Raw genomic sequence first — 13,822 nt, 5'->3', positions numbered from 1 at the left:
GATTACAGGAATACTTTGCTATCTGAGCAAGTTGGTTCAGTAGTCATTCAAAAGGAAGAGAGTCATTTCCCAAATCTCCAGCACCAATTCTTGTACCAGCTGTGCTTTCCTTGAAGTCCTCTCCGAACAGGTTCAGCCTTGCTCATGTTTTGAGATCTGAAGACACCTAGCTCCCAGTGGCATCGCTGCCGGCAGAGGAAGCAGTCTGAGGAGGGTCACGATGTGGGAGAGGCGGAGGTTTGAACTGGCTGATCTTAGCAGCAAGAGGAAATGGTGAGATTTCTCTTGTCCTCAGGGTCCGATGTATTTCCCTTTCAGACAACTTAGCTTAATTTTCCATTTGCAATTTGAAGCTCAAAAAGCTAAGAGAAAAGTCCCCTTTGCGCCAGAAAGCTTCCCAGCAGAAGCTTAGAATAAATCCTATAATCATTTGGTGGGATCACTCATCATTGCTAATGCTACCGTGGGAAACTGAGAAGGGTTAAACTTTTATGTGGCTGCCACTAGCTGCTTCACAGACTGTTCAGGCTGGTTAACAATTCAGCTGTTTGGCTTGAGAAGAGAGTATCTGCGTCTGCCATGTTTCTCCTTGATCTCTGATTTGGCTTTGTGCGATAACAGGGTGTGTGTTCTCTGCCATCAGTTTGCAGAAAGGAGTAGGCAAAAAGCCAGAGAGACAAGAAGTGAAGTGCTAGGAGCGGTAGCTCACTGCAGGAGGCTGTCAGCATGGCCGATCTCATGGGGCGCCCCTGCAGTGGGAGGGCAGGAGCAGAGAAGTTGTATCTTCCTCCAGCTGCCGGGAAAAGGAAACCTTCCTGCCCCTCCGAGCACTTCCCACTGCTCCTTATGGAATTCCCCAGGGATGCTCTAAGGGCTATAATGGAAAGGTCGACACAGGCTCTGTGAGATCAATTTAACTCTTCCCTGCATCCAGGGTAAGGGTGGAGATGTCTCTGGTGGGTGTAGGGACTGCACGGGCATCACCTCCAGGCAGGCTCTTAGCACCTTGCTGCGTGGCAGCTCATTGATAGATGCCTTTTACCCTTCATGTCTCGGAGCCTTGCGTTTTAATTGGGATTGCATCCATCATGTGTAAGTAGCTGGGCCCCGATCCAGTCTTACCCTTCTCTGGCTGCCTCTGTGCATGTGCATTTTTCTTCGTGTGTATTTCAGTATTGCGCTCCCCAGGCAAAGCCAGTTGTCTGACGTGGGCCTCTTGTTCGAGAACTTGAGCTGGATGATACAGAGGCATACGTATAGGGCGCAGGACGGAGGAGAAATGAGTCACGAGGAAGGCACGGTATGTGTCCCATCCAACGCAACTACCAAGGAACCACGTGAAAAGCTGCAAGGTGGTCTTGCAGCATGTCGTGTTTCACAACTACCCGTGTTCATCCAGCTACCCCAGTCCTCTTCCACCTTGGCTTGCTTCTAGTTTGTATGTGGTCACACTCTCGCCTTACGCAGTTACATAGCGGCTGGCAACTTTTAACCACTCATCCTACAATCACCTTATTGCTCTTGTCCTTTGGGAGATGAAAAAAATAAGGCTGAAGGAAAGGAAAATTAAACCAAAGCAGAGCGATAGGGATTCCTGAATGATGTACTGCTTTTTCTGTGCTGTTCCAGCTAAATGCCTTTCCCTTAACTCTGTATTCTCACTCCAGTGCAGGTATTAACTCTCTTCTTATTTTTATGTTAGCTTCAGTTTATTCTGAACAGCCCACATTTTTGGAGGACATTTGTACTCAAGTGGCCCAGTACAACTGCACCTGCTCTTAGCAGGAAGATGGAAACGGTCACCTCAATTCTGATACGCATGGAACGCAGTTCTCAGGCAGTTGCAGCTTCTCCTTTGCTTCTCCTTCTAGGGGTAAATGGAGATGGGTTTTGATGGAGAAGAGGTTAAGGACTTGAATTAATCTTTAGTAAATTCTATTAACTGTTGCTGGATCAGTTGCATTGGATTCATGTTTTGATAGTTACCTTCCCAAGTAAAAGGTCAAGGGGATTTTTTTAATAAAAGCTTGGATGCTGGAGCACAATTATACATGAGGCTTAAAAAACCATACAATCATGTGTCTATTTGCACAGCTGTATAATTGCATTACACACGGGGCCCTGAGCTGGCACAATGGCAGGTTAAAATGTAGTGTGTATTGCTAAAATGAGGGTCAGCTGTACCAATGAGGGTTGTTAATACAAGGACCAATAATACTGTGTTAGCAACAAGCAACTTGCAAAGAGGCCAGATGAAGCATCCCAGGCTACAGAGACTGGAAATCTCCAGGACAGGCAGCAGTGTTGGGTAGTAGAAGTCCACCCCTGTGTGCTTAAGTGTGGGGCATTTGCTATTCTATGCCATGTAGGCTCTTACACTTTTAAAACAATCCTTTTCTTGTCCTCTTTACTACAGATAAAAATAACTACAGATAAAAATAACCACATTATGATTCATTTGATGTCCTGACAAATTAGTAGCACACAGAGACCTACCCTGGCCTTGCTTACTCCTCCGCCTGACTTTTTTCTACGGTACCAAGTTTGGCTGGATGTCTTTTTTAAAAAGATCTCTCTTATACTAATGAATTTGCTGCTTATGTACGGGAGGGTTGGTAGTACTAGGGGAATGTTTATTCATCAGTCACCTGTATGGTTCAGGCAGGTTTTGTCGGTTCAAAATCTTATCCTGGGAATGAGATTTCGGGCAGGGATCTCCAGGGCTTATTTTTGTTACTAAATCATGCACTTGATGACTCCTGCATTAGGGATCATGAATTTTTCACTCTCCTCAGGGCCAGTAACACGCTGCGGAGCCTGAGCAGTCCTGCCTGGCAATCCTTCAGCAGCAACAGGGTCAGCCTTGCAGCAGGCTCCCCTCGGGGCGATCCTGCACGTGAGGTCCGACAGAGATGACCCAGTGGGGAGGGAGCGAGGCTGTGCTGGTGCCAGAGTGTGGCCGTGGGCTTGCGCTGCACCTGCTCCATGCGATGCACCCATCTTCCCTGCGGCGCAGCGCCCCTGGGACCTGCCCTCCTGACTGCCATGCGGTTGGAGAGCTCAGGCTGCCTTCCAAACATCCCTCGGTCTGCTGTTCTGGATCACTCTCTCCCCTGGATGCAATGAAAACTGGTCTTTTGTAACAAGCTACTAGAATATAAATCCTCTGGGAGATGCTTTAATTAACAGTTATTCTTGTTAGACATGTTTGGCTTGGGGAAAAAGAAGTTTTGAGGAGTTATTAAGAGTTGCAAATGGCTCTCCAGAAATGTGAATTCTCCAGTCCATTGAAAAAGTTGAACAAATAAATGAATAAATTCAAAGGAGTTCAAACCTCATTGGTTAAGTATTTTTTTCCTAACCTGTTTCAGATCAGTGCACAGCTGGCCGCCGGCTATCTCCACTTTGTTCTCACCCTCTTCCAAGAACCCCTACTACTCTGACATGTATGAGTTGACCTCTGCTATATTCCAAAGCTGTATTTAAGAATTTCCAATATTGACACCAATTTTATTACATCTTATAACATGCTGCTTTAAAATATGAAGTGCTGGGATGTGATTGTGTTGCAACTCATGTAGAAACCTACAATACCAAGAACTACACATCCTCAGCTGGTATATATTAGAACACACAATGCCCCTCCCTCGCCGAGGTGCTAACACATTACTTCTGTTGTGTGCTAGCACGTAGGAGGAAACTCCAAAGCTGAGAGACAGTTGTGTTACCCCTGTGTTACAGGACAGGTCCAGGAAACTGGAAGCATGAAACACAGCTGTGATCACGGGAATGCGGTCCACAGCAGAGAGATGTGAATGGTCTGTCTCTGCTCTATGGAAATACATGCTTCTGCAGATGTTACTGTGCATGGCTTTTATCCCTTTATGGTAGTAGCATAAGCTGAAGGGAAACTGTGGCCATGGTGTCATAACTGGCCCTCATCCCCAGGTCTTCTCCAAACGGTTGTATTACGGGTCTCCCTGAAATACTGTCAGGAGCACCATCCTGTTATAGAACCATCATTAATACTTATTTTTATTTTTCTAGGGTCCACCAGGTCTGCCGGGCTTACCAGGACCACCTGGCAAGAGGGGTTCTCGAGTAAGTGATTAAAAAACTTCTTTCCATTTGTACTCGCTTCTGCCTGTCCTACTGTTCCAAGGGCTGTTATATGTTCCTATGGCTGAGTAATGGATCCTTCAAGCCCCTCTGTTGAGGTCTGGTCTTTCTCCTTTCTCTCATTCCCAGTGAAAGGTTTTCAGGAGGCCACACTGGTGATTTGCAGCCTCCCAGAGCTAAGGTTTGGCACCAGCAAAGGCTGGGGATGGATGTTTCTAAATGGCTGTCAGAAGAATGAGCTCTGTCTGTCCCATTTTGTTTCCAGTATCCATTCCTTCTTGCAAACCCAGTGCTGAATATTAGCTATGGCTGCTTTTTGTTCTTTCCTTCACTCTCCCCCGCTTCCCAAATTTCTTCCTGTGATGTCCTTCACTGCCACTGTGCCTTCACTAGTGGGACCATGGTCTAGGACCAAGGACTCAACGCACAAGGATGGGCTTTTGTGTTCCCCAGACTGAGACCTGCTTTCTGGCTCCTTTTCAGGATCTAGAGCAAAATGTCTGAGGTATTCTACAAGATCCATTGCAAATTCCTGAATTTCTTCTTTCCAACATTAAAATTTGATGCAGATCTTTGAACATTGAGTGCTGTGCTGAGGAAACATCTGGTGCTGAGTGCTGCAGCTAGATGTGAGAAAAGCTTTCTGCATTGGCCTAGCTGCAGAAGTAGTCTCCCAAAGCTGGGCAACATGCCTGACCTGGATACAGTTAACTGTTGGCACCCTTTCCATGGTAGCAAGGTGCTGTCCCGCAAGGTACGGTCATGGAGCCCATTTCCTGAGCACTGAACTGATGTGGGTTGGGAATCAAAAGATGCAAGTGTCTGAGGCTGGAAGGAGGGAATATTTGGATCCGTGATCCAGACAGCATCCTGGCCTGGCAGCTGAGGGAGATTTCCTCACACATACTTGGCTAAAACTCAACCCCATGTAATGTCTTTAAAGAACAACCAAGAGGCTAAGAGCTAGGAGGCTGTGCAGTCCCTGAGGACACTTGTTATAGTCCTGTGAGATCTTGCAGTAACCAGTAAAGATAAACACAGCTCCTTTCTGCAACAGTAAAATCCAAAGGGTCTGCAGGACCCCCTGCAGCCTGGGCATGGATAATTAACAGACCTGAATACTGACTTGGGCCCTAAGTGTAAGGCTAGATAGCGTCAAGCTCAAGTGTTTTATGGAGAAGACAATCTCTTCCACATTAGATATGTTTAGTGATACATCAGCATGACTGGTTGGTCAGCCCGGATGTCTTCTGTTTACAAACACCTGAGCAGCAACCACATCCACAAATCGCCCAGAGTTTGCAGTTCTTAGCAAGTCCCCAGTAAGGCTGAACGTTTGTTCTCAGCTCATTACTCAGGAGAGGTGTTTGGTGTTAACTCTTGCAGTCCGGTGGTGTGCAAACTAGACTCTGTGTCTGGGGACCCCAGCTGCATCCCCTGCCTGCTGTGTGAATGACCAAATTTCAGCTTACATCCTAATTCCACTAACTCCCAAAGCTGAGTTTTTCTGAAGAAAATAGCGTTGTGGAAGCTGTGTCATAACTTTCTGTGTTATTCCCCGGCTGTGGCATGCTCCATCCTATATTTAAGATGTTCCTCTGAAAGACAATAAGCAACAGAGGATTTCTGAGTTCAGTCTCTGCCAGAGGTGCTGAGAATCAGCCCAGGAAAGAGTTCCCAGTTAGGAAGTGCTCAGCACAGCTGAGCCTGGCTTGGCTCAGACCTCTGCAGAGAGGCTGTGCTAATTTTGGGAGGGGGCAAAAGGGTCACTCTGTAAATGTCTGGCCTGGAGCACTGGAGACAGAACTGCTCTGTGCACAAGTTGTTTTGACTTTGCAACATGTTTCTAGTACTTTTTTTTTCTTGTGGGTCTTTGGGGTTTAAGGATTTCATTGCAAAGAAGAGCTGCCAGAAACTAAGACAGGTTTTGGGGAATTCTTGTGTCTTTTGCTTTTGTTGTGCATGAGACACTTAAAAATAAATGTGCAATACTGCAGGGGTTGCGTTCTCCCTCTGCCTAACCAGATCCTCAAACCAAGCAGCCTCATGTTTCTTACGCCAGCCCAGCCCATGGGTAACCCATGAGGTGTCCCCTGAGGCTCCAGCCCAAGATTGGAGCTCCGGAGGCGAGGTGACTACTGCATGCAACTTTGCAGTGCTCAGTGCCAGGGGGAAGGAAGGATTTTTTTCTTGTCACCAATGCAGTTTATGGCCTGCAGCATGAGCCATAATTGCCCTTGTTGTAGCTTGCATAATTTCTACATTATTAATGCTTATACAATTACTTGGCTCATTTGAAAATCTAGTCACAGCATTTGACTCATGACCTTCTGTAGCTGTGAAGTCCATTAAGTGGCTTTCTTGCTGATGTAGCGCAGTATTTCCACTCTTTTGAATTCTGTGTCGTCTCTGTTTTATTTCCCTTTCTCTCACTCAGGGTAAAACGAAAGCTCTGATTAGCTTTTGCTGTGAGGTGAGATTGTGGTCAGTGACAGTCTGTAAGAAAAGCTGGCTGATCCCTTGATTCTGTCTCCTTGTTTCCAGCAGATAAGTATCACTAGACTTGCTTCTGCAGTCTGAGCGTTGCTCTTCCGTGTAAGCAATGCCACCTGGTTTGCAATAATAAATGCTGGTCTTTGTTAAAGCTTAAAAGGTTGTGTTCAGGACACATCTCAGCATTCAAGTGCAACCCAAGGTAGGGTAGCTATGTGGATAGTGGCAGTCGTCTTGAAACGACAATTTCTTGACTTTTTAAAAGCCAATCCCCGTTTTAGGAGCATGGAGTTAATTTTACACCCTATCGCTCGGCATCAGGGACACATTGAGAGATACAGACTGTATCTGTGCTCTACTCTCTGAGATATGTAAGAAATGAAACCTGCGTGTCTCTTCTTCTCGTTATTGCCTAAGGGACTCCAAGGGAAAGCAGTAAAAATGTTGCAGTTCTGATGTCTGGAAATGAGGGTAATAACACGTTCTCAGGAGCTCAGCAAACCTGTACAGATGTTGCCGTATTGGTCACATGCACTCAATAGGAAGGTTTTCTCTCTCTCTGTATCCATCTAGGATTGTTTTCAGCTTTTGTGTCTGCGTTAAAGAATTTGGGGCGTAGGCAAGAGATCTGTCCATGCTGCTTTTCCTCAGATGAATGTGCCATGTGCCTTGGCAAGTGTCTGTGTAAGATCTGAGGTGCCTCTTTGCGGTTTTAGCAATTCAGGGTTTCCCCGGGTTCCTGCGACGGGAAAGCGCTTTGCCGGGCACGTAGCGGGACACGTGTCGCGCAGCCGCGTGCGTGCGGCGGCGGCCGGGGGCACGGCAGGGCCCCGCACAGAGCGGTTCCGTGCAAACGGGCTGTGCCGCGCTTCGCTTCCGCGGATGACCTTTGCATTTCTTCAAACATCAGGGTTTAGTTGGGGAGGCAGTGACCGAGGCTGGGTTTTGCTAGCAGAGCTGCGCTAACAAGCTCCGCGAGTAACTGTCGTCAAAGGGCTCCTGGTGGAGCAATAACTTCTGCACCACTGCAGCTTATTCCTGCCTCGCCCAGGACTCGGTTAGCTTCGCTCCCAGGCTGTCGGCGTGGGCGCTTTCGCCAGCGCATCTACCCTGATCGCAAACAGTGACTTGTTGCAGTCCTCACTGGTAGGGTTAGACCAGCAAACTACCCGGGGTTTAATCAGGCCTGCAGAAAAGTACTGTGGACCACGATACTTGGTCTTAAATGCCGCCTCCCAGGTAAGCGCTATGTAAACCCTAGTTATCTGTCCCCCTCCTACGTGAAGGAGACAGCAAGGCGACACAGGACAGACAGGAGTCCGCTTGTTGGCTTCACTCCCGGGACAGCAAGGAAAGAGCTGTGGTCAGACTTTGCAAAACACTTGAATAATTTAGGAAGCCAGCTCCTACTGGAAGTCGATCTCCCTCTCTAACAGGTGAGCAAACTCAGGTGCAAGGGGAGTGTTTTACCCATGTCAGTGCAACAGGTCAGAGGCAGAACGAGTTGGTCTTGTTTTATTTAACCTCTTCGATACAATACAGGAGAAATCCAAATGGATGGGTGAAGAGAACATGCATGCGCTTCCTGATGCCTTGGGATGCTCTTGCCATCCTCTTGTGAACCTCAGCAGCTCGAAGGACTGCAAGGTCCCGGTGTAACATGTCCCTGTTGCATTTGGTCTGTGGTTGCAAAAAATCTCTCTTTCCTTCAAAATGCAGGGCTTCCCTCCTAAAACAAGCAAGAACTTAGTCAGCTGTAGAGGTTCCCCAGTATCCTCATTCTATTTGGAAGATTTTTCAATTTCTGAAAAGAAGTGTTTAAAGAAACAGTTTGTTTGGCTTCACTTCAAATATTTATCTCATTTTTCAGCAAGCCAGAGGTCAGAGCAGGATCGGTAGGTCAGGAGCAGAAAAAGTTGCTTTACACAGTGAAACCCCAAGACCTATAATGAGTTTTGAACGAGTGGTCATTCCCCTGACTAAAGCTTTCTAGCATTTAGCAGGAGTTTGGAGGACTTTTTCCCCCTCCTTGTGAATGCTGGAGGGATGGGGGGAGCTGTGCACAGTTACACTTTTGTTAGTTTTTGTGGGCTGTGAACCAGTACATATAAAAGCGCTTCTGTGAGCAGAGTCCCATCTCCAGGCACGTCACCGGGATGAACTGGATGGCGCAGTGTAGTTCTCAAGAAGCATCGTTCACGTAAAAGGCATTCCAGGGAGATCACAAACCCGTCACCTTTGGGGAACCCCCCCTCAGTTGGAGAACACACTCAGGGATTGTTCTGGTCTCTGTGCCACTGAGCCTGGGGTTACTCCTGTCCCATGGTAAAATTTTCCATGGAATTTCTAGGGCAAGGCTTGGAAGATTTCAGACGCAAGTTTGCTTGCTGCTGGATTGGATTGTTTCAGCAGTTATACGGGAGCCAAAGCGGGTGGGTAAACAGGCATACGTGCACACAGTGATATGTGCTGTGGGATTTTTTTATTCAGTGGTCTCAGCATTGTCCCATCCTGTGTGTAGAAAAGAGGAGCAAAACTAAGGTATTGGTGATAAATATTTTTAGGAGAATCCAAATTTCTAGATATGAGTGGAAAATTGAATAAAATCCAGGATAGCATGAGTAAAATACAAAAATTTACTGTAGAACAACGAAGCAATTAACGCTTGAATTGCTTCTCCATGAAAAGAGGGCTATATCTGGGAGCACTGGTCGGAGATGGGTAATTCTGCTGGGCACAGTAGAAGAAGAGTGAACATTGGACTGGGTTTAATAAAACGAGGGTGAGTAGCTTGGGAGCATGATGACTGTTACTGGGGCTTGCAGACTGGTGTGTGGATTAATTTGTAAGGCCTGCCTGTTCAGATTTTGTATTGCTAACCGCTCCCGAGACAGATGCTGTCCTGTACCTTTTGTTACTCAGCCCATCTAACTGTACCACACCGCATCCTCCTCCTCTGCCAAGAATGTGGGTGGAATCACAGATTCAGGACTAACCATGTTGGAACACATCGAGATCAGTTATTTTTTACCATTTTTAGGACTAATGCCAGACTACGCCCTTTTCTCTCCACAGTTATACGAGAGCAGTTTAAAATGTCTAGCACGAGCCCCAGACGTGGTCACAGCAGTTGCTTGTGTGCCAGACTGGACTTCCCAGTGTCACTTCATCAGCAGGATGTGGCCACTTCTTACTAGGATAAGACCACATTGGTCTTTGGGAACAGGATGGGTTTCTGATCTTCCTTTGCCTGGATTACATACCGTGAATCTCATTGAATTCAGTGGTAAAGGCTCCGTCTCAGGGCATGAGTCTGTTTTTCATAATCACATGTTTTGTCACTGGATACTGGGACTAGATTCTTTCTCCCTTCTTTCCTCCTTTTGGTTAAGGCTTTTTATGATTATGTTGCTATGCTTTGGTTTAGCTCTGGAAGAGCCTGCACCAAATTTCACTGGGTGTGTGATTAGGCCAGGAGCTCTTGATCGGCAACTGAGCTTCCTATGTTCCAGGCTTCCCCCTGCAAATTATGGTTTTCAGCTAGGAGTCACACCAAACCATGCTGTTCTCTCCAGTCTGACACTGTTTTAAGCCTGCCCCAGGCTATGGTGGAGCACAGATTTCAACTAACTGCACTGAAATAGGGTTTGAGCCAAGATGCCTGACTCCAAAGTTGAGTAACAGCTGAACTCCCTCTTCAAATCTAGCAGCAGTCTGGATTTATGAACCCTGTTCAGAGCTACCTAGACTACTGCTTACGTGTAAGAGCTTTTTAAGAACTTGTCCTTTACAGGCACTTTATTTTTATGATTTCTGTTACTTAATATTAATTTTCATACATATTTGACACTTGGAAGATTTGGGTTGAAGCTCTTTTGCTACTACAGACTTGTTGAATTACCTTAAGCAGCACAGTAAGTCTCTGTTTCAGTGTCCCACCCAATGAGGTGAACAGATGATGCCATAGTTTGATGGGAAGATTAATTTATTTAGACTACTATATTTAATTTATTAAGACTACTCAGTGCTCAGTTATTCTGGTTAGAGCATCTATATGGGTTTTCAAATGGCAAGCTAATACTCAGACACCTTAATTAAACTTGTTTCAGTTTCATTGGAAATTCACAGCCAGGCAAAACTGTTGGAGAATTTCAGGCTGAAAATTTGGAAGGAAATTAAGAATGGGACAATAAATGTATTTGGTTTCAGGCTGAAAATTTGGAAGGGGTTTAAGAATGGGACACTAAATTTATTTGGGTAAAAAATGCCGTTTGAAAAGTCCAGCCTCAGCCTTTTAATTGAACAGCCTCTTTCAGCAGAGTAGCATGTGTTGTGAAATAGCACTGAGCGCTCAGCAACTGTCTGTACCACAGGATACAATAGCTAAATAAAAAAAGCCATTATTGTCTATTACAGTGTAGTAAAAATAAAACTGAATAGACATCAATGCACTGATGTTCCCTCAAAAGAGAGCAAGGGCACTGAACTTGGATGGCAGTCGCATGTTTAACTGCCATGATTTTCCTTGGAAATCAGACCCTGAAGATTTGGGCCCCACCTATGCTGAAGTGCTCATTAGAAATACTACAGCTTACTGCGGAAGTGTCTGAGTGGCTTTTTATCCTCTAGTCTGTACTCCTTCTAACTAGAGGGTACATTAAAGTGCTCCTCATGGTGGTGTGAAGCTCACACATGGTCTTGGCAGAATGGGAGCTCTTGGAATTGAATCTTCAGGTTGTTTCATCTCCCAGGAACGTGTTCAAGAGGACGTAGAATTGTTATTACTTCTGCCTGAAAGGTTAACAGATCTTCTGTGCTGTATACAATCGCGGGATAAACTATTCTTAGCTGCTTATTCCAGATAACTCCTTAAATAGTCTTCGGAAAATATGCAGGGTGGTTTAAAATACGGTGCAAAAGGATGTACTGATGTACGTGATCTGAGGTGGATACTCTGACAGGGTCATTGGCTTGTGAGACCTATGCAAAAATAGAGACCTAAATGGTTTAAACAGGGACTTACTTCTGCTCGTCTCATTTTACTGTCCAGCCATCCATTCCCTTTCTAACCTCTAAAGGCAAATATCTGGCTTCTGAGGAAATTAGTTCATCTCAGATAGCTGCACAATTTAAAACTTCTCTTTAGTAATCAGTTGCGTTCTCTTCCATTTTGGCCAAAAGAGTTGTTAACGCCCTGCCACGCTTCTCTCTGCCTACCTCCATGTCGTTTTGCTGGGGCTCCTTGCAGAGCTTTGACTCCCCTGACCCCACGGTAGTTTTTGTTCCTGGTTGTGCAGTATGCAGTGTACCCAAATCATCTTGTTGACATGACATGTCGTGTGGTGACAGACACAACGTCAGCTTCTGCAAAGCTGGGTGGGAGCTGGCAGCCGACGAGGGTGCTGCCGAAGCCGCTCCCTGCCCGGGCGCAGGCTGGGTACTGCGCTCTTAGGTCTGGCCACAGCGCGGCCCGAGACGTTCTGCTGCTCCCAGGGCTAACGCGGGTGCCTACCGACTCCTTCTGACTCTGTTTTGTGTTCGTTGTGTTTTTTAGGGTCCCCCAGGTCCCCACGGAAACCCTGGCTCACCTGGCCCCCCAGGCCTGAAAGTAAGTATCAACTGGCGTGAGGAGCTTTTGCCTTCCTGTTTCAGAGGATGTTCCGGTGGGGGGAGTACAGGCTTTTTCATCCTGCTCCGTATAAAATGACAAGTAGCTGAAGCCATTTCTCCCCTCCCCTCTGCTCGCACACAGGCCCTGCAGCAGCACAGCCAAAGCCTTTTCCTGTGCTTGTGAGCGACCCTGCTGTGTGCCTTGGTTCTTGGTTCTCCCTAATTTCAAAGGCTGCCTAATTAGGTTCCTGCTTAAGCTATGCTTGTGCCAAGGAGCAAACTGCTATGTTGAGAAGAGGGCAGTGGAATCCTCCCACTCCAAAGCCTCACCAGCTCTGAATTTCTTTCCTTTCTCATTTCTCTTGTCTTAATTTTGCAGCCTACTCATCCACCTTTGGGTCCGGACAGTGGGGAGGGGACTGGCAGCACCCAGATTCCTCCTCTGCCTTCCTCCTCCTGAAACACCCTCATCTCTCCTTCCCTCTCCAGAGTTTCTGGGAACCCTGACCCCCCCCCAGCCCTCCCAAACTGATCCTGTTGCTTCCTTCTAGACGTCCTCATCTCTCCCATGAGGTCGCACAGACCTCCTCCTGCAGTGCCAGGAGCCCTGTGTTTTGTCCTTTTCTCCACACACGTTCCCCCCAGGGTGCAGCAGCCGGTGGGAGCTGGAGCGCTGCAAGGTGGGAGTCACCCCCCGGCAGCCTGACCTCCTTCCTTTGCACGAGACTTCAGCAGAGATGCAGCTCCAGGGGGGAGCTCATCCAGTGGGCTGCAGGACCCTTCAGAAAAATGCTTTGATTCCCAGCTTGTTTCTGTGCGTAAGGCTTTGAGTTACCTGAAGACTGTGAAGTTCCTGGGAAATTGGTTTGGATTGTTTTGGTGTCATTGTTTACACAGAAATAGATTTATGACACCTATCTGGGACTAAAGAATAGGTGAGTTTTGAAAGGCAATGCTTAATAGAGGTTTTCACTACCAAGGAAGCTGTAGGATGTCTCAGCCAAACAGAGAAAGGTACAAGCGAGAGTCCTTTCTTTGCATGATCTCATCAGGAGGCAGAGATATTATGAACACTATTGATGCTCTGGGAAAAAGATTCTGGAAACTTGGCACGCTGCCTCTATGTGATTAAAAATTAGGCACTGGAGACATGCTGGTGAACAGCAGCTGTTTTAAATTCTAAAGTGTAGTTATATGGCCTGAAAAGTGAGGCTGTAAAAGTTCTACAGCGTAGTGTTCTGCATTTATTCTCCATCAATGACTTCCAGATCACACTTGTTGAGTTTTATAAGTCAAATCAAAGTTATTTTATCTAACTTCCAGTCCTAAAATTTCAGCCTGGTCCAGTCTGTAGAGTCAAACTCTGTTTCTATGCTATAGGATTTTTTTCAGAGAACACTGTTAGCCTAATGCTTTGTCAGAAATCATCATTTGGCTGTAAAGCTGTATTCAGTTGGTCTCCTACTAGAAATAAAGACTTCCTGTAAGCATTTTTCCTCCATCTTGATGCACAGTCTGGCAGCAGGAAGCCCTCAGTGGATGGATAGCTGTAATAGTCTGCAGCAGAGATATGGTGTCATCAGTCTGTGCGGTACATTTT

At 46.5% G+C, this 13,822-nt stretch overlaps 1 protein-coding gene across 5 annotated transcripts in view; it reads left to right on the top strand.

Annotated features, from left to right (window-relative positions):
• COL27A1 (collagen type XXVII alpha 1 chain) overlaps window positions 1-13,822 on the top strand; it is a 214,560-nt gene that overhangs the window by 73,607 nt on the left and 127,131 nt on the right. For all 5 annotated transcript variants that reach the window (XM_064468776.1, XM_064468778.1, XM_064468777.1 and 2 more), the window contains 2 exons: window positions 4,048-4,101; window positions 12,167-12,220. In XM_064468776.1, the coding sequence (XP_064324846.1) occupies window positions 4,048-4,101; window positions 12,167-12,220 (108 nt within the window). The remainder of the gene's footprint in view (window positions 1-4,047; window positions 4,102-12,166; window positions 12,221-13,822) is intronic.

This window comes from Phalacrocorax carbo, chromosome 18 (genome assembly GCF_963921805.1).
Source record: "Phalacrocorax carbo chromosome 18, bPhaCar2.1, whole genome shotgun sequence".
Classification (NCBI taxonomy): domain Eukaryota; kingdom Metazoa; phylum Chordata; class Aves; order Suliformes; family Phalacrocoracidae; genus Phalacrocorax; species Phalacrocorax carbo.
The sequence above is the reverse complement of the archived record's forward strand: the minus strand, read 5'-3'. Positions and strand labels throughout refer to the sequence as shown.